At 38.3% G+C, this 25,681-nt stretch overlaps 1 protein-coding gene across 2 annotated transcripts in view; it reads right to left on the reverse strand.

Moving 5' to 3' along the window:
• Nucleotides 1-2,027: 2,027 nt before the first annotated feature.
• Nucleotides 2,028-25,681, reverse strand: part of TRPC7 (transient receptor potential cation channel subfamily C member 7) — a gene marked incomplete at both ends in the record, with an annotated part of 178,874 nt that continues 155,220 nt past the window's right edge. The window contains 4 exons of one of the 2 annotated variants that reach the window (XM_081316763.1): nt 2,028-2,170; nt 2,742-2,817; nt 5,794-5,850; nt 10,699-10,776. In XM_081316763.1, coding sequence (XP_081172889.1) covers nt 2,028-2,170; nt 2,742-2,817; nt 5,794-5,850; nt 10,699-10,776 — 354 coding nt within the window. The remainder of the gene's footprint in view (nt 2,171-2,741; nt 2,818-5,793; nt 5,851-10,698; nt 10,777-25,681) is intronic. The other variant, XM_081316764.1, reaches the window with a different exon arrangement.

Consider the following 25,681-nt stretch of genomic DNA (forward strand, 5'->3'; position numbering starts at 1 on the left):
GGTGTCAAACTCAATTTCATTGAGGGCCGCATCAGAATTGTGGTTGCCCTCAGGGGGCTGGGTGGGTGTGGCCAGTGTGGGCGTGGCCTACTGGGTGGGCGTGGCTAGAGTGCGTATGGCCTATTGGGTGGGCATGGCCAGCACTACATCGTTCGCATCAAGGGTGCCTATGGGGGCCTGGGCAGGAGTGGGACAGATCTGAGGGTCTCTGGCAGGAGGAGGGTCTCTGGGCCAGGGCCATGGCAGCGGGGGCCGTTCCCTCACTGTTTCCAGGATGGCTTCGCGGGCCACATGGAACCACTTCGCGGGCCGCATCCGGCCCCCGGGCCTTGTGTTTGACATGTCTGCCCTATATTGCAAGTATATAAGGAAACATTAGTTGGGTAGGAGAGGGAGCCTATCAAGTGCCAAGGGAGATACTGAAAGCATAGTGGTGACCACAGCCACTATGTTAAGGACTCTACTTCTATTGCTCTGAATACACATCAGTTTGTTTTTGTTTGCTATAGAAATCTTCAAGCAGACATTAACTCCACAAAGCCATAACATTTCAATTGCCAAACGTTTCACTCTCTGGCAGGGTATATTTTTATTCCCTGCTTTCTTTTAGTGGAGTAAATTGCAATAATCTTATCACAGCTGATGTCCTTTCATCAGAACAGTTGCATTTTGTTTCCTTGTTTTGAAGGTGGTCTCTGTAGGACATTGGTTATTCAAATGTTATCTTTCTATGTCCTGTTTGTGCCCTTTTTTTAGGTTTGAAAGGCTTAAGTTTTTGTAAATGCAGTTGCATTTCACAGGGAAATTTTTAACATGGGCAGTGACATAGCACTGTCAAATCTGTGTCAAAATGAAAAGGCATTTTGAAAACAGTTTTGAAGCTGATTTTTTCCCCTTAAAAACCTGTCTTTCTAAACAGGATGACTTCATTCATTCATTCATTCATTCATTCATTCATTCATTCATTCATTCATTTATATTTTGCATTTCTAGACAGCTCATCTCTCTCAAATTAGCACTAAATACTTGCTGTTATTGCTAGAAAAATAGATTCTGTGAGTGAAACTGTGCCTTTTTATTTTTTTTTAAATGATGGGAAACATGTTTTTCAAAAGGCATTTCTAACTACTGTAGAGTGAAATTACCATACTTGGAACTATACAATCATTAGTGTTATACTTACAGATAATGCTATCATACTCTAAAATCTTTAAACAAAATGTAAATTTATCTGAAACTCAACATCATTTTAAAGCAGAAGAGTAATAACTGGGAAATGTAAAAAGCCACAACACTGGAAGCACCCAGTGTTATGGGACAATGATGCTTAACCTATTTTTCCCCTCTTCTGCAAATTCAGTTTCATACAGCTTTATTCTCATAGACTCGAATTTAATTTGAACCTGCTTTAGACTTTTTAAACTAAATCTCACTAACCAGAGAGAATAAGTCATCCAAAATCAAAGCACCAACTAATCTTTCCAGTCCATAATCATTTGATCTGAAGTAACAGGATGCTGAGAGTAGACATTTGCCAGGACAAAATATAATTCTGTTTGAAATGTGGACTTTCCTTCTCACTTTGCAGTATCAGTAGTGTGTGCATGTAAACAGAATAAAGAAATTGCATGGTTTGAATTAAAGCTTGTGAAACATATTTTTTTTTCTTTTTCATTTTACAACCTCAATTCTTTTTCATAAATCTTACGCTTCTGATCCTCTGTAACTATATGCTATAGCATTGCTGGTTCAGTCTTATCTCCAGTTTTCAAAAGTTGTTTTGAGGATAAGAATGGCCAAGTTAAAAAAGCTTGATTTTAATATGAAAATGTCACCTTACCTTTGCATCATAAAGGAATTAGTTGATCATTGGCTTCACTCAATATACCAAATTAATTCACAGTCCCCATAAAGGAATTGCTAATCAGCAAAGTACAGCTTTCAATGATACTCCTTTCTGAACAATTTTTGCTCTTAAAGAATGCTGGTTAAAAGAATAATATATTTTTCTTCTTCTTTGTCCATTCTCAAATGTCCTTATTTAAATTCTTTCCAAACTTATCACTTAGTTGCTGAATTAATCTTGCCAATTCTCCTGTTGCTTGGGATTTCTCTTCAAGAAGCTCATAGCGGAGACTCGAAATGTCTTGCTTAATCTCCTTAAGTTCTCCTATTGGGGAAAATAAAATAAAATGAGATTTAATTACCTTGAATGTAAATCAGCACATTTCAGTTGCTCTTCCTATCTTTATTTCACTAGCCATGCCTTAATGGCTGCTTCAAAAGGGACAAATGATCATTTGGCTACATTGAACTATTCCCCAGTTCCTTTTGACTGAGCTTCTTTCTAACTTGGAGCTTATATGTTGGGTTCAAAAAGCATAGCTATTAAATTCCTGTATTGTTATTTGCTATCCATTGATGCTGTAGCAAAAAATTGATAATGGAATTTACAACTTCCATTGTAAGTTGGAAGTTCTATTGGGGGGTGGGTGGGTAGGGAGATAGATGCACTTGAAATATTTATATTTAAGATAATTCAATGGTATGCAAAATTTTAAACATTAGCATATTGTATCTCTAACCTTTACTGCTCTTGTGAATATGGGGCAGCCCTCCCCCCAAAAAACTGCCTCATGCCATATTGACCATTTGATTGACAGCCAAGTAGAAAAGATTCATTTAAAAATCCATGACTGTAACAAGATTCATTACAGCGCTGTAAATTTAAAAGCACTTGCCTTCGTTGACTTCATCATTCTCACGATCTACTTGAGCTTTCAGAACATATCGCTTAATTAGCCTCTTCATTATTTTCTGAAAACGGAATTATAATGGGTTTATTGGAATTATGTTGCCCAAGTACATCTACAGCATACAAGGGTCACATTTCAAGACAATTAATTTCTTTGATGTGTTGTGGGTTTCAGTGGTCTTACACAAATTCGCTTGTACTGAAGAACTGTGGCCCAATGATTCAATTGCATATTTATTTGATAAAATGTGTCCACATTATTTTATGTAAACTATGAAAAGCATTACATGCAAGTCCTGCCACCCCTTGAATAAGGGTTAGTTTCTCCCTAGTTGCTACCATACAATTACTCGAGTAATGCCTGTATTGTTGGTAAGGCTAATTCAGTGGTAGAGAAGGTACTTTCTAGGCAAAAATTACCATGTTCACTCCCTAAAACCTCTAGGAGCTGTTGTTTTAGAAACTTTAAAATTCATCCAGGTAATGTAATATAATGAACAACAATAATTTAGCCCTAGAAAAGTCAGCTCTATGAAATCTTGGAGCGTTGTCTAACACTGTTACTAATCACGGTACTGAACTTCATATAAGCTTATTTTACTATATTTAGAAGCTTCTGGCTGTGGATTATTTTAGTATTGCCACTACTATTAACCACAGGGTTAGAAACAATAGGGAATAATTGGGAATTTCTTTACAAATGTCAGAAAATGATGTATTTCCATGTAACTTATATTCAGGACTTTGCTATTATGTACATGTTTGCTAAGCAATCCGATAGCATAATCACTGCTCAGATAATCCTCACAGCCACAATCGAGCCCCAAATTTCCATTGCTATGATGTTAAGTGAGTTTTGCCCCATTTTATGACCTTTCTTGCCATAGCTGTTAATTGAATCAGTGCAATTGCTTAGTTAGTAGCAGAGTTAAGTGAATCTGGCTTCCCCATTGACTTTGTTTGTCGGAAGATCACAAAAGGGGATCACATGACCCCGGGTCACTGCGACAATCATAAATACGAACCAGTTGCCAATTTTAATGTGACCACGGGGATGCTGCAATGGTCATGTGAAAAACGTGTCATTTTATTGCAGTGCCGTTGTAACTTTGAATAGTCATTAAATGAATCATTGTAATTTGAGGACTACATGTAAATTCATCTGGATAACTGATACAAAATTATCATGATCTAGAAAATCTGTGATGTTTTCTTGAAGACTTATGTTCATGACTTTCAATATTTTTTTTTGTGCTGATCTGGTCCCTCTGATTTGAATAAGACAATGGAGTCTTGGTGCGTTCTTTCACTGAGTGGCCTTGGATATGGATTAAATGATATAAAGGAAAGGATGAGATCCTGTATTGGAAGTCACAGAAAAAGTTGATCTTTGGGCTATAGATTTTCAGTATGAGCTTATCAAAGGAGGAAGAACGAGGATGTTGGTTTCTCCCAAATGATGACATCCTCTTGTACAATTTAATTATTCTGACTTTTTAGATTACTAAACTATGGAAAATTGTAAAGGAAAAAAGTAGGAAACAATTAAGAGAAAATCCACACGTGGATAAAAATGACTTTGGAAACAAATAGCAGAGATCTATTTATTTATTCTTTATGTTGTTCTGTGCATCAGTTTAAGAGATTTTTTGTTTTTAATTTAAAGAATAAAAGCTCTGTCCTCTACTTTTGGATATACTGATCCTCTTCATACATGCTGAATCTCTAAATGGCCCAAGAAAGGGCTATTTGGCACTAGGCTCCTGCCTGCTTATGATACATTTAACATTATAAAGAGTGACAAAATTAATAAGATATACAATTCTGATTTAAGAATCTAGTAGACTAAAGCTACCACACAATGTGAGGAGAAGAAAAGGCCTATTTTTTGCAGAAAGCAGGAATCTCCAGCCTATAGGATACAGTTGATTTCCCAACTTGTTTCATCCTAACCTGTAGAATCTTGAGTAAGAACCCAAACATTCAAAAATTTTAAACAATTGCCATTAGATAGAAATAAATGATATATTATAGGCAGGGATTTTTTTCTCATAGAACGCTCAGAACGGAGTTCCGGCACCTTTTTTGGATGGAACCTTGTAGGGTAGGCAAGGCAGGTTGTATGAAAGGTGTGAGTTCTGGCACCTTTTTTTTTTTACAAAAAAAAGCACTGATTATAGGGAAGCAGGTGAAAGTGTCAGATTGTCCTTCCTCCCTCAAGATAGCCATCTACCCAAAGTGGCCTTGTTGTGAAAATTTTAGGGGAAGGAAAGAGGTAGGATTGCTGCTGCCTCCTCCAAAATTCCAAAATCTAGCACTCAGTGCTTCAAAGGAAGCAAAAGAGTCTTATGACAATGTAGTTCAGACACCTTTACTCCAATGAACTCTGTTCCCCTATGAGAATTTAACATTATTGAATGGCCCCAAAACAGTGTCAGGCTTATTTCCTTTCTAACTAATTATTATCAAAGCCTGCTCTTGCATTTCAAGATTCTGAAGGTAGGATTTTTTCTGTATTCTTTTTCATCAATGAAGGGGCACCCATGAAAAAATAGTTGGGAAAAAATAGTGAATTCAATCTTGACATAGCTTTTTCTTCTCACCTTACCCTTCCCCCCCACCCCCCCAAAAAAAAGATCAGTGGGATAAATTAAGTAAGTTCTTTTCCATTCTTGTTCATGGACCTTTTCTGCAACATTGAAGTTGCGTTATAATGTATTAGTTTTAATCAGTGTTTCCCCTCTGAGCAAATTAGAATAACAAGGAAATCCTTTCTAAGAAGAAAACAATCTTAGTTTAGGCAAAAGTACATAGATATTAGTAATAACTATGATATTGACTAGGAAAAAGACAAACAAAACTTGGATATATAATGCAATGTACACATTACTAATTTCACTATGAGTGTGTCTGGGTGTCTGTGTCTGGGTGTGTATGTATGTATGTATGTGAAATATATATGCCACAAGGCATATTTACATTCACAAGACATATTTGCATTTACTTCCAGAAGCATTAATTAGGTATAGTGCACATACTATATGCTGAAGATGGCTATGGTGGTGGAATAATCCATTGGGAAGTAGTGTTGCCACCTGAGAAAACATAAATGGAGGAAAATATTTTAGGAAAGCAGGGAAATAGTTGTGTCCCAAAAGAAGATACTAATTATGAAGTGGAAGAAAAAGAAAAGAAAAGAATGACCATGCCAAAAAATCAAAATGCCACTACCTCATGTGTCATGTCTATCAGTCTATAGAATGTTTGTGACTTGTTTAATGTTTGTGTGAAGACTACATCCAAAACTTATGATTGTTAGAATGCTTATATTATCCCTCTTATCAAAAGTGAGGTACCAAGAAGGAAGGTGAATACTATAAGGAGATTAAGTGTTCCAGAAAAAATATTTGGCAGAATTATGATAAAAAAGGCATAAGGGATGACTATGAACAAAATTAGGTAACTGCAGTTTTGTCTGGGGGCAGTGGATGAGAATGCCAGATTTTTGCTCTTCCCAGTAGGTTATTGAGAAATATATAATAATGAATTATTATTGTATGCTTATTTAAAGAAAGACATTTTGTGAGAATCCAGAGTTGAAGATTAGTTGGAAGTAAATGAAAGCTGATTGGTTCTACAGTTAGCAAGGAATAAGACAAATACATGTGATATTTCCCCCTTGGCTTACTAATGTATGAAAAGTCAAGGTTAGTTGCATTTTACAGGGATGAATGATTGCAAGTTAAGTGCAGTTACAATGGAGTATTTAAGTGAATGAATTGAGAAGAAGGGGAAGATTGAGAAAATTATGGTTCTTGGAGAGGAGATGCTGAAAAAAGAGGTTAGAAATTAACAAAGGCAATGTGTGAAATAGTATATGGGGAAAGTGGATGTTAGGGTGGCTTATAAGGATAGAAGGATATAGAGAGTTATAACTAATGCTGTTGGTGTAAACTAAATATTTTCCTCCCCTTATCTTACGTATTTAATTCTTTTTTTCTTACTCTGTATTATTCCTTTCTGAATTTTGTAAAATGTTCCCTAATTGAAAGGGAATAGTAAGATAATAAATATCAGTGTGAAAGGAATGATTCCATTATCCATTTGTGGATATCGTATATGGGCTGAAAAAAAAATCCCATGGCCATTAATTTGGCGGGGGTGGGGGGGAAGGCAGAAAACTCTCTGCAGTTAAGTATTGATTCTGTGGACTCTTGAACACAAGTATGGTGCCCCTCACTTATTTTCTTTTTGGCTTGTTGAGTCAGGATGCTGCCCATAAGTAAAATGGATGCTTTGATATGTCTCCCACTGTTTTCTGTCAGTGCATGGTGGATCAGTGCTTCTGTTATTAACCCTAATAATCCAGAACATGGCACAGTTTATAATTTATCCCTGAGTATAATGAAATTCACACTATTCTTTGATATGCTGATGATTCTTGGCAAAAATATTCAATATCCCTTGTGCTAAACAGGAGACACTTACTGGCAAATCTGGACAAGAAAAATAGAGAACTTAATATATGGAGAAAACAGATGCACTGTCCGCACTTATGCCTCATGTCTGGCTATGTTTTTCCTATTTCATCTAAAATCCACTATACATCCATGGGAAAAAGAAAAGTTACTTTAATATTCACATGCAGCTGCTTGAAATATTAAAATAAGAACTACTGAAGTCCCTTTTTGTTTCTTTTACGGCCATATGTGATCCCTTGTGGACTGTTATTACCTGGAGTAAACAAGATTGTGCTCTCTTCTTCTTACTGGTCTCACTTGGATTTCAGAGTGCTTTATTTTTTCCAGAATTTTCATTTTCATTAACCGTCACATGGCAGAGATGCATCTTTTTGAAACGCTAACTAGATACAGACCTGAACAAAGTTCTACTAATAATTGGGTTATTTTCTGGCTGAAAATAATTATTGGGCACACCAAAATGATTGTTTTATGCTGCTTGCTCCCTCTTTTGTCTAATTATGTCTTCTGTTATTACCACTTTATTATTATTTTTTCCTGATGGGAAAAAATAACATTTTTAATAATGTACAGTTTTAGAACAGAGCTTGGTAAGAACAACAATAAGAAACAGAGAAAAAGGTCTACTTCAAATGTTTCTTTGCAAAGTTATTGATTTTTTTAATTGCAGTTTCTAGCTCTACCATTGCTTGGGGGGGTGGGTTTCTAATATATTAAGGAGTATATTCTTATTCTTATTCATAAAGGTTAACTTCTGCATTTTAATGCAGTTTAATATGAATTTATACTTAGGGTAATATGGCCATTGGTGGTGGTGGTGGGTTTCAGATAGGTGTTATTTTAAACTTGGGAGAGTATTTGAAATCCCTCTATGATGGCATTAACATAAGTATATTTTCAAAATAAGCCACTGAATTCCATGCATGTTTACACACAGTGTAAAGTGTTCACAATATATAATGGTTCACATATAGGCTTGCCAAACTTGATAGTAGATTCAGTGAAATGAATGGGACTTAAATTTTATCATATTTCTGGTTTTAAATCAATAGGAGGTGAAAAAGCAACTTTATTTTATCACTAACTGGGGTCCTAATATGACAAATTGGAAATTCATTTATATAGCATAAAAATAATTTAAATCAATATCCTAGAACAGCAACCCAACCAAAAAACCTTTTGGTGGGACAGATGACAACATTGTAGTTGCTGGTTGGAAATTCTAAGAAATGAACACATTTAGAATTACTGGCTGAGACAAGCTCCCTGCAGTGTGTCTTTCACATAGTTGCAAATTACCTCCATTATGGCAACCAGGTAACTTTTGGCTACTTTGATGTCCAATCAAATCGATTCCTATGAAATTCAACAGTTATGGCAGTGGGAATTGCATATAACTTTCAGCAAGAGGTGGCTAATAGATGGATGGCAGACTTTAACCCACCCACCCCGCCCCCCAGCCTTGTTCTTCCATCCATCCATCTTTTTTGGCTATCCTATTGATGTATTTTCACTGTGTTCTTTTTCATTATTTATTTTATTGTTCTAGTATCTTACATCTGTTCCATACACACTCTTTTCATTTTTTTCCTTTTTATTGTTGTAAGCTGCCTAGAGTAGCCCCATGGCAAGAGAGGTGGCAAATAAATTAACAAATAAATAAATATTTGTGGGAAGCACAAGATTCCCTTCTAATACGGTATGCACCATGTTTGGAGGAATTGAGGTCCCCTAAGTAGCTGCTGATTATTTGTGTGTGTGTGTGTGTGTGTGTGTGTGTGTGTGTGCGTGCGTGCACACACACACATATATGTATTTATGTGTACATATACATATACATGTACGTATACATATACATATATATACCTATATCTGGCAGTGAACCTGATATATAAAGAAATGTAACTAAGAAATATTTCTATAATTTGAATAAAATCCCACAAATCAGGTTCACTGCCAGAGAATCTGAAAGTAGCCAGTGAATCATTTTTGACAAGGACCCAGACAAAACTGTGAAAGTATAAGGTAATGAATTTGACTGTGTTTTCATTAAATTGAAATTGAAATATTAATGAAAGAAGGGGAAAAACTAAGTATACGTGACAAGCTTTGATGAGGAAAATAATGAAGGATTCTGTTAAGATAAATCTCATCAACACTTCTTGAGAATGTCAACAGGCACTTGGAAGGAAGTGGCTTTGTTGATATTCCAGCATCTATAGTTCCTCATCAAAGCTTAAATAAACTTAGTAATAATGAAATAATATAATTTGGATGGATTTAAATAAGTGTAAATTGATGCACATGGGGGAGAATTTACATATAATTGAATGGATCTGAGACCTTTATAACTTAACCAGAAAAAAGAAGATGGACTCAAAGCGGGTAGCTCAGTGAAGATGCCAACTCAAAACAAAACTGCCACTATTGTAATGTCCACATGTATGTTCACAGGATAAGATAACCTTTATTGTCACTTTTCTGTGTACATAATGGCACACATTAAATTGAATTTCTGATTCTCTCTCTGTTTGTATACACACACACACACACACACACACACACACACACACACATACACACATACATATACACACACACATACACACACAGATACATATACTGTATATATACATGCACACATATACAGTATATACATATATGCGTATGTTAATCAGAATTAAAATGCATTGTGTATTTCTCACTACCAGATTTTTTTTAAAAAAAATACAACTGGAAAAAAAGCATAGAAGACAGGAAGCAAAATGAGTGAACATTTACAACAACTTTTGTACAAAGAGAGTATGTTTGGAACTATTTAATATAGAAAAAAAAGATCACTTGAGGAAAAATATGATCAAACCTCATAAAGTCAAATATGGCATGGAGAAACAAGACCAAGAGAATTTGTTCTCCTGTTTTTTTTCAAAACAATAGGGTTGTGCTGAAATTGTTTGAAAGGAGATATTAGAACAAACAAAGCAAAATATTTAAACACAGAATGCATAACTGTGGAGTTAATGGACTCTATCTTGGATTTCACTAATGAGTAGTGGTATCAGTTCACAGAGAATGGGTCTATCAAGGGCTAATAATATCAGGGCATTAGCATAATCTCCATGAGCAGCATGCCTGAAAATCCCAGTTGCAACAGAAAAATGATGGGAGAACTGGGTGTCATTGTCTTCTGCTGGAGAGCACACCAGAGACATCCAATGCCCACTGTGAAATGAAATGCTGGACCTGGATGTACCTTGGCCTGATCTAGTAGAACTTTATTATATTCTTGTAAACAATTACATCTGTACTTTTAAAAATAATTAGAAAGCAATTCCTCCTACAGTATGATTTTAAACTACATAGACATACATGATCAAACTGTAAATCAAAAATGTGAAGGTGGCTTCTAATTGCTTTCCTTATTATAATTTTGCTGATATCTTTCTCTTGAGTTTCCATTACCTGGTATCTTGTGGGGTTGTTGTAGGCATTCTTCAGGATGAAGTCTGACTTTTGAGTACTTGACTCAAAATGAATTTTCTGAAATATACAAATATAGGGAATTTCATCATAATGAAGAACAAAGTATTAGTGATCTAATTCAAAGAAAATATCCACAAATATCAGTTGCCCATGGCAAACCGCATGGTGCAGGAAAAAGAATCCTTATATGATTTGATTAAAACACAAAAACTGTAATTCTGTCTTGTATTTAAATGGCTATTTTTTTTCCTACTGTAGCTGTCTGGTCATTCACCCTGTGTGAAAGAGATATTGTGTAGTCCTCTGCAGTTTGGAAAAACTGACTGTCCTTCCAGAGTTGGAACATAGGTCCCTTTAGTTGTTTTGAACATCCAACAAACATAGTGGAAGTATACCTTCATTTTAGGATTTAGGATTTATACCACCATTTGGTACCACTGATATTTAGAATTATGTTCATACTCTACTATTTCACCTGTGAACTCCAGTCAAGGATATTGTCTAGATAAAGTCATCTTGTTAGCCTTCTCTCAAAGACATAGCCTACTTTAGTTCACCATTAATATCCCCATTTTGGTCATCTGCAAAACTTATGGAAGTAAGCTTTCCATACAAGACATAATGGTGATAGTAAAGGTTCAATGCACATGACTCTCAGCAAATGTAAACAAATATCACATGTAACCCATAGATAACAAGGCAGGAGCTGAAGAACCATGAAATCAATAGCTGTAAATTTCTATGCATGCTTCCCTGGATATGTGAAGATCTGCTATGTAGAATCTATATGACAGATATCCATAACTGAAGAACTCCCCCCAAGTGACAAAAATATATTTTCCCCAAATGGGTAACTGACTACTGGTATCATATATCCTTCAATAACAAGAATAGAGTTGGAAGAAACTTTGAGGTCTTCTAGTCCAACCCCCTGCTCAGGCAGGAAATCCTGTATCATTTTAGACAATATTAAGTGATTGTCCACTAGGAGTCCAAGATCCCTCTCATACTTACTGCTATTGAGCAAGATACCACTTATAATGTGCATATGCATTTTGGGGGGTTTGCCTAAATGTAGAACCTTACTTTTTTCAACATTGAATTTCATTTTGTTAGATAGTGCCCAATGTTCAAGTCTGTCAAGATCTCCTGTATCTTAAGCCTATCTTCTGGAGTGTTGGCTATTCATGCCATCTTGGTGTCATCTATCCCCTCATCCAAATCATTGATGAAGATGTTGAAGAGCACTGGGCCCAGAACAGAGCCCTGTGGCACCCCACTACACACTTCCCTCCATGTAAATGCAGTTCCATTGTGGACCTCAAGCTGTGTACAGCCGGTCAGCCACCTATGAATCAATCTGGTGGTGATTCTGTCTAACCCACATTTTTTAATCTTGTCAGGTAGTAGATTGTGGGCTACTTTATCAAATGCCTTACTGAAGTCCAAGTAAATTATACCCACAACATTCCTCTGGTCCACTTATTTTTTCACCTGTTCAAAGAATGCAATAAGATCTGTCTGTCATGATCTGTTTCTGACAAACCCATGTTGGCTTTTGGCTATGACTTTGTTTGCCTCTAGATGTTCACTGATTCATTGCTTGATTATCTTTTCCAGAATCTTCCCAGGTATTGAGGTCAGGCTGATAGGTCTATAATTATCTGGATCCATTTTTTTTTCCTTTTTTGAAGATGGGAACTATATCAGCTCTTTTCCAGTCCTCTGGAAGTTCCCCAGTGCTCCAGGATCTTTGAAAGATCTAGTTCGGTGGTTCTGAGATCACGTCTGCCAGTTCCTTCAGAACCTTGGGCTGTAATCCATCTGGTCCTGGTGATTTGAACTCGTCTAGGCTGGACAGGTGCTCATCATTTTCTTGCCTATTTTAACTTGTGTTTCTAATCTGTTTTTACGTTACTGTTTTTGATAGGTTGGATTGTTTTTTCCCCCTTTGTGTAAAGACTTATACAAAAAAAACCAAGTAGTTCTGCTTCCTCCCTGTTGCTTGTTACCTTCTTGCCACTTTTTCCCACTAATGGACCAACCATTTCCTTAACTTTTTTTCTTGTTTTTTACATGTTAAAAGAAGCCTTTTTTGGTTATTTTTCACTTTTGTCGCAAGCCTTAGTTCTTTTTGAGCCTTAGCTTTTCTCATCTTTGAAGGTTTGGGCAATTTGCTGATATTGTGCCTTAGTTATGTGCCCTTCTTTCCACATTTTATATTTGTCCTTTTTGTCTTTCAATTTATCAGAGAGTTCTTTATGCAGCCATGCTGGTTTCTTTGGAGAGCTGTTATTTTATTTCTTAAAACATACTGTAAATAGAGTTGGTAACTGACCATTAAAAAAAATGAAATCCAGTCAAATGAAACCTGTTCTTGTGCCTTTAAATAAAATCTTTATCTTTCAAAATCAGTAGGCAAAACTTTCCTTCTTTGGAGATACACATTATTTCTGGTAAGATCTCCTTGCTGAGCCACTACTGAACAAAGGTAAGTCCCTATTGAGAAGCTAAGAATTCAAACATGACAGACTGGGGTGCTGATAAGGGAAATGACTGTGTCACTGAGTGTAATCTAATGCAACTCTATATTGTGTCCATTATTTTGCTTTCAAGAACTTGGCCATTAAATGGGAAATTGGAAACTGACGGACACAATGAGGCAGATAGATTAGTTTTTCTTTTGAAGAAAAAAAAAGACATGTTAGATAACTTTATGGATGTATTTTTTGAGATAGTTACTGCATTTAGGCTTTCTTTCTTTGCTCTTGAAAAACTACCAAGCTTTGTTTTTAAGACCACTGAAGGCTAAATAATACAATGCTAAATAATTTAAAAATTAATCTTAGAATATTATATGCTCTTTTTTTGAACTAGCAGTATTTTCAGACTAAGAAACAAGTTTATCTCTGTTTTCATTTTGAAATAAAGAATATGCCTAGACAATTTCCTCTGGAAATAACAATACAACTGTTATTGTAAATATATATCATAATGTTTTAATGGATTTTTCTTCAATTAAAAATAAATGATTGTCCATGATATAAAGACTGGAAGAGCTGGCCTCTTACACAGTATCTTTCAAATCTAATTACTTTTTTGTGTCCTCCCTTCATAAATAATAGGATGAGATGGAAATAGAAAAGAGCAAAACAATGTCATTATGACTTTATACTTTTATATCTTATATGTATATATGTATGCATATTGAATAATGCATTACAATTTTACTGGAGGATCTGTGTTTTACAATAAGTTTTTTTTTTCTTTTTTAACCACTTTGGAAATATTCACACTCCTGTTATTTATATCACAATTTCTGCTGAATGATGCAAATTCTTTTTAGAACTGAACAATGGAGGTTTGATTTTGTCCTCTCATCAATGTGTCTCAGAATGACCCAGTGATGCTTCTGGCCACAACAAATACACACCGATAGCAAATTATTTATTACAACACAATCATGCTCCCTCCAAAACCTATTGGGTACCTCTTTAGATATAGCTTTTTCCCACATCAAAACTGCTGTGTTAATTAATTCAATGAAGTCTAGGCTTTTATGATTATTCTAGGGATGAATTGTATCATACTTGTTTTCACATAAATACAAAGATAGTGAAAAATCATTGTAAATGTCATTGGAGGAAAATACTGAATACAAACACAAATAAATATAAAAATAAAGAGAAAAAGAAAGAGTAATCCCTGGTTTTCGTCTTAATCAAGCATTCTCAGCCATTGCACCTTCTGGACAGGGCAAAATCAGAACAGAATTTTGTGTATCCTCCCCAGTTCAACTCCCCATAAATAGACAGACCCAATAAACATTGTATGGCATTTGTTTATGTTAAATTAATAATAAAGAGCAGCAGAAAGCCATGAGTTGACATACACTTCGATTTTCAGTACAAAATACAGAATAAAAGAGTTGGAAGGGACCTTGGAGGTCTTCTAGTCCAACTCCCAGCAACCAGAAACTCGTGTACCATTCCAGACAAATGACTGTCCAATCTCTTCTTAAAAACTTTCAATATTGAAGTACCTACAAATTCTGAAGGCAAGCTGTTCCACTGATTAATTGTTCTTATTATACATAACTGTGTTCACTGTTGTGGTTATCAGTTGTGCTGTTCCATTTAACTGTCTGCTTTTGAGCACAGACTCCCAGTCCCTCAAACTTCTTAACCATTTATTTTAGCTACTTTTTTGTTTTTTAAAAAAATCACCATTGAATTTAAGGACAAACACAGATTGTATTTGCTCTATAAAACAAGCAAGGTGGCAGAGAGTTGACAGTAATTTACATGTGTTTACTTAAAAATAAAGCCAACATATATACGGTACTGTCTTGGGCTTTCAGAAAAATGTATGTATCTACCATTAGCACTTTCTAGATTGTGATGTCACCAAACAGCATTGCATCTCCTAGGAAGTTTAGGAAGCATCAGGAGCGAGTCCTTCAAAAGGCTGCTAATTTGCCAAGTTTCTTAAAGGTTGAAAAAAGATAAATGGGATTCCTTGGATATGCTCCATATTTAGTAAACATACGAAGCCAACCTCCATCCCATTCATCCAGAGAAGGATAAAAAGTAGCCACATTTCACCCCAACATAAAATCTGTCAAGGAAACACCTACATTTACTTTCAACAAGATCCATAGATTGTTTTTTTTTAAAAAAAATCTCTGCTATAGTTCTACTGTAAGTCCATTTATAATAAACCTTTCCATCCCTTCCATCCCCTTCATGGATTACTGCCTTGTTGTGGCGAAGGGGCTTGCGTAATTCAATGAAGCTATGAGCTATGCCGTGCAGGGCCACCCAAGACGGAAAGGTCATAGCAGAGAGTTCTGACAAAATGTGATCCACTGGAGAAGGAAATGGCAAACCACTCCAGTATCTTTGCCATGAAAACCCTATGGACAGTACCAAAAGGCAAAACGATATGACGCTGGAAGATGAGCCCCTCAGGTCGGAAGGCGTCCAATATGCTACTGGGGAAGAGCAGAGGGCTAGTACTAGTAGCGCCAGAAAGAATGAAGCGACTGGGCCAAAGCCGAAAGGACGCTCAGCTGTGGATATGTCTGGTGGTGAAAGGAAAGTCCTATGCTATAAAGATTCTTTCTCCATAGGAACCTGGAATGTAAGATCCATGAATCAAGGAAAGCTGGACGTGGTCAAACAAGAGATGACAAGACTAAACATCGACATCTTAGGTATCAGCGAACTAAAATGGACAGGAATGGGTGAATTTAATTCAGATGACCATCAGGTATACTACTGCGGGCAAGAATCCCTCAGAAGAAATGGAGTAGCCTTCATAGTCAATAAAAAAGTAGGAAAAGCAATACTGGGATACAATCCTCAAAATGACAGAATGATCTCAGTTCGAATCCAAGGCAAACCATTCAATATCACAGTAGTCCAAGTCTATGCCCCAACCACCGGTGCTGAAGAGGATGAAATTGACCGGTTCTATGAAGCCCTACAGCACCTTATAGAACTAACACCCAAAAATGATGTCCTTATCATCATGGGAGTGTCGAGCCCTTCGGGCTCGACATACTCACCGGGAGAGGGATCCAGTCACCGCCCGCGGCTCGCAGCCACGCCCGACAGCTGCTCAGCGGCCAATGGAGATCCCGGGCACTCACGCTGGGCCCGTAATGCTTCGCCCAGCTGCTTGGCGGCCGACGGAGACCCCGGACGGCCTGAAGCCGCAGCCGCGCCTGTCAGCTGGTCCGCGGCCGAGGAAAACCCCGGGCGCCCGCGCCGGAGCCGTTGCCTTTCCACCAGCTGGTTCACGGCCGACGGAGACCCTGGGCGCCCGCGCTGGAGCCGCGGATTTTCGGCGTGCTGCTTGGCGGCTGACAGAGACTCCGGGTGTCGACTCCACAGCCGCGCCTGCTTGCGCAGCTGATCGGCGGCCGGGAGCGCATGGCAAAGCACCTGCCTATGCCTGAACGGGTCTTGTCGCGCACGGGGGAGCCGCGCCAGCCTTAACAGCTGTACGGCGGCCTGGAACGGGTGTTACACGAAGCACTGGGTTGGTGGAGGGGGGCACGTTAGGGAATCCAGGGGGTGAGAGAGGGGGATGTTGGTCTTACACCTTCCTTCACGCTGAGTGGACTTCGGCGTCAGGGGTGGCAGCAGGGCGTAGGGCGTCTGGATAAAGGGGCGGGGTTTTACGTAGTCCGGGCGGATGCTGGTCTGCGGAGGGGAGGGTGGGGCTAACAGGGTGGGGCTATTACTCAATTGGTAGTTACGTTTAAAAGTAGCGTTGGGACGAGTGGTTCCCAACGCTGACTTTGTTAATGTTTAGAGATCCTGCTATTAAAGGTACTCTTTCCAGTCATCCGTACTTCGTCGTGGTTTTTCCTGTGTGCTTGTTGATCCGGCAAAGACGAGGAGGTGACAGTGAGATTGGAATGCTAAAGTAGGAAGCCAAAAGATAACCGGAATAATAGGAAAGTTTGGCCTTGGAGTACAAAATGAAGCAGGGCACAGGCTGATAGAATTTTGTCAAGAGAATACGATGGTCATAGCAAACACTCTTTTCCAACAACCCAAGAGACGGCTTTACACATGGACATCACCAGACGGTCAACACAGAAATCAGATTGACTATATGCTCTGCAGCCAAAGATGGAGAAGCTCTATACAGTCAGTAAAAACAAGACCAGGAGCTGACTGTGGCTCAGACCATGAGCTTCTTGTTGCAAAGTTTAGGCTTAAATTAAAGAAAGTAGGGAAAAGCGCTAAGCCAGTCAGGTATGAATTAAATCATATCCCTGTTGAATATACAGTAGAGGTGACAAATAGATTTAAGGAATTAGATCTGATAGACAGAGTGCCTGAAGAACTATGGGCAGAGGTTCGCAACATTGTACAACAGGTAGCAACCAAAACCATCCCAAAGAAAAAGAAATGCAAGAAAGCAAAATGGCTGTCTGAGGAAGCTTTGCAAATAGCTGAGGAAAGGAGGGAAGCGAAACGCAAGGGAGAAAAAGAAAGATATGCCCAATTAAATGCAGAATTCCAAAGAATAGCTAGAAGAGATAAGAATGCCTTCTTAAATGAACAATGCAAAGAAATAGAAGGAAACAATAGAATAGGGAGGACCAGAGATCTTTTCAAGAAAATTGGAGAGATGAAAGGAACGTATCATGCAAAAATGGGCATGATAAAGGACCAAAATGGCAGGGACCTAACAGAGGCAGAAGAGATTAAGAAGAGGTGGCAAAATTACACAGAAGAACTATACAAGAATGAGCTTAATGTCCCTGATAATCACCATGAGTTGGTCACTGACCTCGAGCCAGACATCCTAGAATGTGAAGTGAAGTGGGCCTTAGAAAAGCTGAGCAACAACAAAGCTAGTGGAGGTGACAGTATTCCAGCTGAGCTATTCAAAATCTTAAAAGACGATGCAGTAAAAGTGCTACACTCAATTTGCCAGCAAATTTGGAAAACTCAACAGTGGCCACAGGATTGGAAAAGATCAGTTTACATTCCAATTCCAAAGAAAGGCAGTGCCAAAGAATGTTCAAACTATCGCACCATTGCACTCATTTCTCATGCTAGTAAAGTTATGCTTAAAATTCTGCAAGCTAGACTCCAGCAGTATGTGGATCGAGAACTACCAGAAGTACAGGCAGGATTTCGAAGAGGCAGAGGAACTAGAGATCAAATTGCTAACATACGCTGGATCATGGAGAAAGCTAGAGAGTTCCAGAAAAACATCTACTTCTGCTTCATTGACTATGCTAAAGCCTTTGATTGTGTGGATCATAACAAACTGTGGCAAGTCCTTAAAGAGATGGGCATACCAGACCATCTTATTTGTCTCTTGAGAAACCTATATGCGGGCCAAGAAGCAACAGTGAGAACTGGACACGGAACCACCGATTGGTTCAAAATTGGGAAAGGAGTCCGGCAAGGCTGTATACTGTCGCCTTGCCTATTTAACTTATATGCAGAGCACATCATGAGAAAGGCAGGGCTAGATGAATCAAAAGTTGGAATTAAGATTGCCGGAAGAAATATCAACAACCTAAGATATGCAGATGATACCACTCTAATGGCAGAAAGTGAAGAGGAACTAAAGAGCCTCTTGTTGCGAGTGAAGAAGGAGAGTGCAAAACTTGGGTTGAAACTAAACATTAAGAAAACCAAGATCATGGCATCTGGCCCTCTCAATTCCTGGCAAATAGATGGGGAAGAAATGGAGGTAGTGACAGATTTTATTTTCCTGGGCTCCAAGAACACTGCAGATGGGGACTGTAGTCAAGAAATTAAAAGACGCTTGCTCCTAGGGAGGAAAGCCATGGCAAATCTAGACAGCACACTAAAAAGCAGAGACATCACCCTGTCAACAAAAGTGCGTATAGTCAAGGCTATGGTCTTCCCAGTTGCAATGTATGGCAGTGAAAGTTGGACCATAAGAAAGGCTGAGCGCAAAAGAATTGAGGCCTTTGAACTCTGGTGCTGGAGAAGACTCCTGCGAGTCCCTTGGACTGCAAGGCGATCAAACCGGTCAGTCCTAGAGGAGATCAACCCTGACTGCTCTTTAGAAGGCCAGATCCTGAAGCTAAAACTCAAATACTTTGGCCACCTAATGAGGAGGAAGGACTCACTGGAGAAGAGCCTAATGCTGGGAAAGATTGAGGGCAATAGAAGAAGGGGACGACAGAGAATGAGGTGGCTGGATGGAGTCACTGAAGCAGTAGGCGTGAGCTTAACTGGACTCCAGAAGATGGTAGAGGACAGGAAGGCCTGTAGGAACATTGTCCATAGGGTCGCGATGGGTCGGACACGACTTCGCAACTAACAACAACAACAACAGGTGATGAACCACTTTGAAGCTGATTTGCAAAACAACCGAGCCCCCTCACTCCTATGAATGGAATAGTTATTTATTTATTTATTTTTGGGACTTATATGCCGCCCTATCTCCCGAAGGACTCAGGGCGGCTAACAACAATAAAAGCAACAATACAAAAGTTAAAAGAAATTAAATAAACAGCCCCAAAATAAATTAACTAAACAATTAAAAATTAAAACATTTTAAAAACCCGTCATCAGGAATATAATGAACCATGCATTGGTATATCCAGGGCTTTTTTCCTCATAGAACGCTGAGAATGGAGTTCCGGCACCTTTTTTGTATGGAACCTTGTAGGGTAGGCAAGGCGGGTTGTATGACATATGTGAGTTCCGGCACCTTTTTCTTTTAGAAAAAAAGCACTGGGTATATCTAAACCTGTATATTGTCACAAGCCTATAATGCCAATTGGAGCTTCATGGGTAACTTTATGCCATGTAATTGCATATGGAACCAACTGCCAGTTGAGCTCCGGACGGCACCGGACCTTCGCTCCTTCCGGCGTGGTCTGAAGACCCATTTATTTGAACAAGCTGGCCTGGCCTGATGGGGGACGTTAGGGTTTTTAATGGGTTTTTATACTGTTACTGTTTTTATCTGGGCAATTGTTTAATTCTTTTTTAAATTTTTGTATTTTCTATTTATATATGCCCTGTTCACCGCCCTGAGTCCTTCGGGAGAAGGGCGGTATACAAATTTAATAAAATAAATAAATAAATAAATAAATAAATAAATAGATTTGTCTGTTGGTCTACAGGATTTGTAACTGAAAATTCTGGGTGGCAGACATGGACTTATGCGCCTATGGTCCTTGAAGAGGAAAGGGCACTTTTCCCTGTGGAAATGTTACAGATGCCAAGATGGGTCTAGTCAAACTTTGCTGGACTTGGACTTCCGGTGGCTCCGCGGCGACGGAGACAGCCTTCCCGGGCTGCCCGCGGCTCAGCTGTGTGTTTTTTCGCCCGAAACAGCGCCGATCAGCTGTTCGGGCAAATTTGAAGCCCCCTCCTCGGGAGAAGAGGAGGGGGTGAGGCCCCAGGTAGGGGTAGAGTTCTCCGGGGCCGCCTGAGCTTGGAGCTTGGGCGGCTGAAGGATTGAACTCCCCCGAAGCCTGGGTTGCTCCCAGCTGGCCGGCGTCTCTGCTCCGGACTTCTTGGAGCAGAGCCAGGCGTCTGCGACCACCCCTGCCTGAAGAAAGGACTATGGATTAAAAGGAGCAGGCAGAGCGGTACAAGAGGAAAAGGTGAAGAGGATTATTTTATTTTACTCTCGAGCTTGATGGATTTTTTTAAACTTTAAGTGAAAGTGCGTCATAAGTGAAAGTAAAAGATGGCGGCTAAACTTCCCCCTAAAACTCTTCGGAGTGGTGGATCTTCTCCGGTGCAACAATCATCATTACAGGCGTTGCACCCTCCTGATGTATTGACACCGAAGGACTTACGAGATGCTCTGGATAAACTCTTGGAATCAATTAATCAATCAATGGGTGATAAATTTGCACAGATGGAGGAGAAATTGGAGAAACTGGAGGAGAGAATAGAAGAGAGGATGGAACAGAAGTACAGCGTGATGAAGGTAGACATTTTGTCTTCAGTGCATAAAGTGGCGGAATGTGTGGATGATTTGGATGAAAAAGTGGATGATTTGACTCAAAAGAATGCCATATTAGAAGCAAAAGTACGGGAGAATGAAGATTTAAGAGATAAAATGGAAAGGGAATTAAGTCTTGCTCAATATTATCAGATGCAGTTTGCTGTTAGAATCAGAGGCTTAAAAGAGAATGTTAAGGAAGATTTAAAGCAGCTGGTTTCTGAGGCTCTCGAAGTGGTATTGAATCAGCCAGCATCTGAAATAAGACAAGCTATGGATAAAGTGTTCCGTGTGAATTCATGGATTGCTAGACAGAGAAAGCTGCCTAGAGATGTGGTGGTCTACTTTGCAAAAAGAGAAATTAGAGATGAAGTTATACAAGCTGCCTATGATGCTAAAGTTGTGATTGCTGATCAAGAAGTCTTGGTTTTAAAAGAAATTCCTCCAAAGATTTTAAGGAAAAGGAAAGACTTCATATTTCTTGTGCAAGAGCTGAAGCAACGAGATATAAGGTTCAGATGGGAGGTTCCAGACGGGTTGATGGTGATGTATGAAGGCAAAAGGTACCGGCTGATTACTGTCAAGCAAGCGCGTGATTTCTATAATAACGTTTTAAAAGCAACCCCATTAACACTTCTGGAAGCTGCAAAGGGATCTGGAGAGGGAGAACATCAAGAGGTTGAAGTAGAGGAAAACAGTGCTGGAGGAGATCAAGCTATAGTTTCTTTGGATGATCCCAGAGAGCAAAGGGTAACACGTGCTGCTTTAAAACGGGCAAAGAAAATAAAAGAACAAGACCAGCAAAAGTCTTCGGAATCTTCACAACGTACTCATAGCCAAGCAGTGGGAGGAGCACGGCCTAAAGAAGATAGTCCTATCAAAGCAGTGCTTCAAGAGCTTTGGGAGGATATGCATGGCAACTAAATTTTTGACTTGGAACGTTAATGGACTAAATTCACCATAGAAGAGAAAGAAAGTTTTTCAATATTTAAAACAATTCAAGATAGATGTTATATGTTTGCAAGAAACGCATATTAGGGCTATGGACCAAAAGCTTTTATTGAACTCAAGACTGGGTACGCACTTTGTTGCCTCTGCAATGAATAAGAAAAATGGAGTGGTTGTTTATATTAAAAGTGCCATAACAGCGGACTTAATTGAAGCAGACAAGCATGGAAGATATGTACTGATAGACTTGTTGCTAGAAGGCAAAAAGACGCTTTTAGTTGGACTGTATGCCCCTAATCAACAACAACAACAGGCTGACTTTTTTAGTTTACTTCATACAAAGCTTACCCAGTTGGATTATAAATCTTTTATTTTTATGGGGGACTGGAATGGTGTTTTGTATGTACAGATGGATAAGGCTGGAGCTTTTAAGCGCATTCCAAGTCATGCTAGACTGTCTAAATCTTTTTTTGAAATGAAGGATGACTTGGAACTGCGAGATATTTGGCGTGAGAGACACTTACAGGAAAAGGATTATACTTTTTATTCTGATAGACATCAATCTTTTTCGAGGATTGATTTTATTTTGGTGACTAATGATTTTTTTTTGAGGACTAAAAAGGTGAAGATTTGTGCAAGAACTATCTCTGATCATAGTCCAGTTTGGTTAGAGATTGATAAGGAGAAAAGGGACAGGCGCTCGTGGCGCGTAAATGAGAATTTGTTTAGAAATCAGAGAAATGTGGAAGAATGTAAACAGCGGATGAAGGATTTTTTTGAAACTAATATGAACAAAGGTACCTCTATGGATATGGTGTGGGATGCTAGTAAGGCCTACATGAGAGGGGTGTTGATATATATGAATAATAAACATAGACGTGCTGTGGAAGCTAGGAGGAAAGAACTGGAGAATGAAATAAAGGAAAAAGAAAAGGCTTTGATTTTGAACTCAGAGGATGTGAAGACTAAGGAGGCTATTAAATTGTTAAGAGGACAATTTGATAAATTAATGGCTGACCAAGTGGCAACCAATCTGCGGTTTGCCAGGCATAATACTTTTTGCAACGCTAATAAACCAGGTAGATGGTTAGCTTACAGATTGAGGAAAAAACAAAGGGCTTCTAATATAGACAAGATTGAGCATAAAGGAAGGGTTGTGTTTCAACAGGACCTTATTAAGGACGCTTTTGTGGATTTTTATTCTAAATTATATGCTAAGGAGAAAATTAATGAAAAAGACATTGATATATATTTGGAAAATGCTAGCATCCCGGTTCTTACGCAAGTACAAAAAGAAGGGATTAATCAATTGATTACAGAAGAAGAAATTGTTACAGCAATTAAGGAATTGAAGGTGGATAAAGCACCAGGTACGGATGGTTTGACTGCGGCCTATTACAAAAATCTACAAATGGAGATGATAAAACCGTTAAAGGAACTGTTCCAGACAATCCAGAGGGGGGGAAAGGTGCCACCCTCTTGGAGAACAGCTTTTATTTCCTTGATTCCGAAGGAAGACCAAGATGCTACTCAAGTTAAAAATTATAGACCGATATCGCTTTTAAATACAGATTACAAGATATTTGCTAAGGTTTTGGCTAATAGATTGATGAGGGTTCTGCAACAGGTGATTCATGGGGATCAAACGGGGTTTATTAGTGGTAGGCAAATGAAAAATAATGTGAGGCATATAGTTGATGTGTTAGAGTTTTTGGAAAGGAACAACCAGATCTCTGCGGCGCTAATTTTCTTAGATGCTGAAAAAGCTTTTGATCAATTGAATTGGCAATTTTTGTTGAAAGTTTTAGACAAAATGGATTTTGGGGAAAATTTTTTGCAACCGATTAGGGCATTATATCAAAAACAAACTGCCCGAATTATAGTTAATAATAGTTTGACAGAAGTATGTAATATTGAGAAGGGCACAAGGCAAGGCTGTCCGTTAGCGCCCTTGTTATTTGTGTTAACATTAGAGATATTATTGGTTAAAATACGGAATTCGGAAAAAATTAAGGGGATACAAATTAGAGATCAGGATTATAGATTGAGAGCATTCGCAGATGATCTGGTTGTTACAGTGACCCAGCCAGAGAACTCTGTTGTGGACCTGATGGAGATAATAACACAATATGGGAAGGTTTCTGGATTTAAAGTTAATACACAGAAAACCAAAATTTTGGTCAGAAATATGACAGCTTCGCAAAAGGCTCTTTTAGAAGGATTAACTGGATTTGAGATTGTTAAAAGGGTTAAATATTTGGGGGTGTTTTTGTCGCCCTCTAATACAAAGTTATATAAAAATAATTATGAAAAACTATGGGGGAAAATTCAAAAAGAACTGGAGAATTGGGAAAAATTGCAATTGTCTTTGTTGGGACGGATTGCAGCAGTGAAAATGAATGTCCTGCCTAAATTTTTATTTCTATTTCAAATGATACCGATTCTTAAGAAAGATTCTAATTTGGAGGAATGGCAGCGAGGTATCAATAAATTTGTGTGGGCAGGGAAAAAGCCACGAGTTAAACTTAAGATTATGCAGGATACTCGTGAGAGAGGTGGGCTTAAAATGCCCAATCTTAAACTATATTATGAAGCTGCTGCATTAGTAGGAATAAGTGATTGGATTAATTTGACACAGGAGAGATTATTAAATCTTGAGGGCCATGATTTATTGTTTGGCTGGCATGCATATTTGTTGTATGACAAGAAGGTAGACAATGTGTTTAGAGTGCATATTTTAAGACAGGCATTGCTGAGAGTTTGGAAGAAGTACAGACATAAGTTAGATTGCAAGATACCACTGTGGGCAATTCCAAAACACGCAATAGAAAATATACATGCTGGTTTCAAACATGATGTGACTACATACAAGGAGATCCTAAGTTTGGAAAGAAATGTCTGGTGTTTGAAATCATATAGTCTCTTGCGAGAAGAGAAGGTTGTTCAAAACTGGTTCCAATATACTCAGTTACGGGCTAGGTGGAAAGAAGATCAGAAAAATGGTTTTACAATGACTGATGAAAATTTGATAAAGCAAATTAGAAACCAGGGACCGGCACATATTAAACGGATATATCTTGCATTGATAGAGATTGATTCAGAAACAGAACTTGTTAAGGATTGTATGATAAAATGGGCCCAAAACATCCAGGAAGTTATTACAATGGACACGTGGGAAAAGATTTGGGTGAGGAACGTAAAATTTACACAAGCTCAAAATCTAAGAGAAAACTTCTACAAAATGTTTTATAGATGGCATTTAGATCCTAAAAAGCTCGCAAGTATGTATCCGAATTATCAGACTAAATGTTGGAGGTGCGGTGATGAAGATGCAACATATTTTCATGTATGGTGGACATGTAAAAAGGTTAAGGCCTTTTGGATAAAAGTTTGGTGGAACATGCAGAAGATTTTTAAACAGAGGATAAAGTTTTGTCCGCAACTTTTTTTGTTGGGAATAATTACAGATGCTACAGTTGTGGACACTAAGTTGATGTTGAATTTAATTACGGCAGCAAGACTCTTGATAGGTCAGTATTGG

This window comes from Vipera berus (assembly GCF_964194415.1).
Source record: "Vipera berus genome assembly, chromosome: 2".
Taxonomy (NCBI): Eukaryota; Metazoa; Chordata; class Lepidosauria; order Squamata; family Viperidae; genus Vipera; species Vipera berus.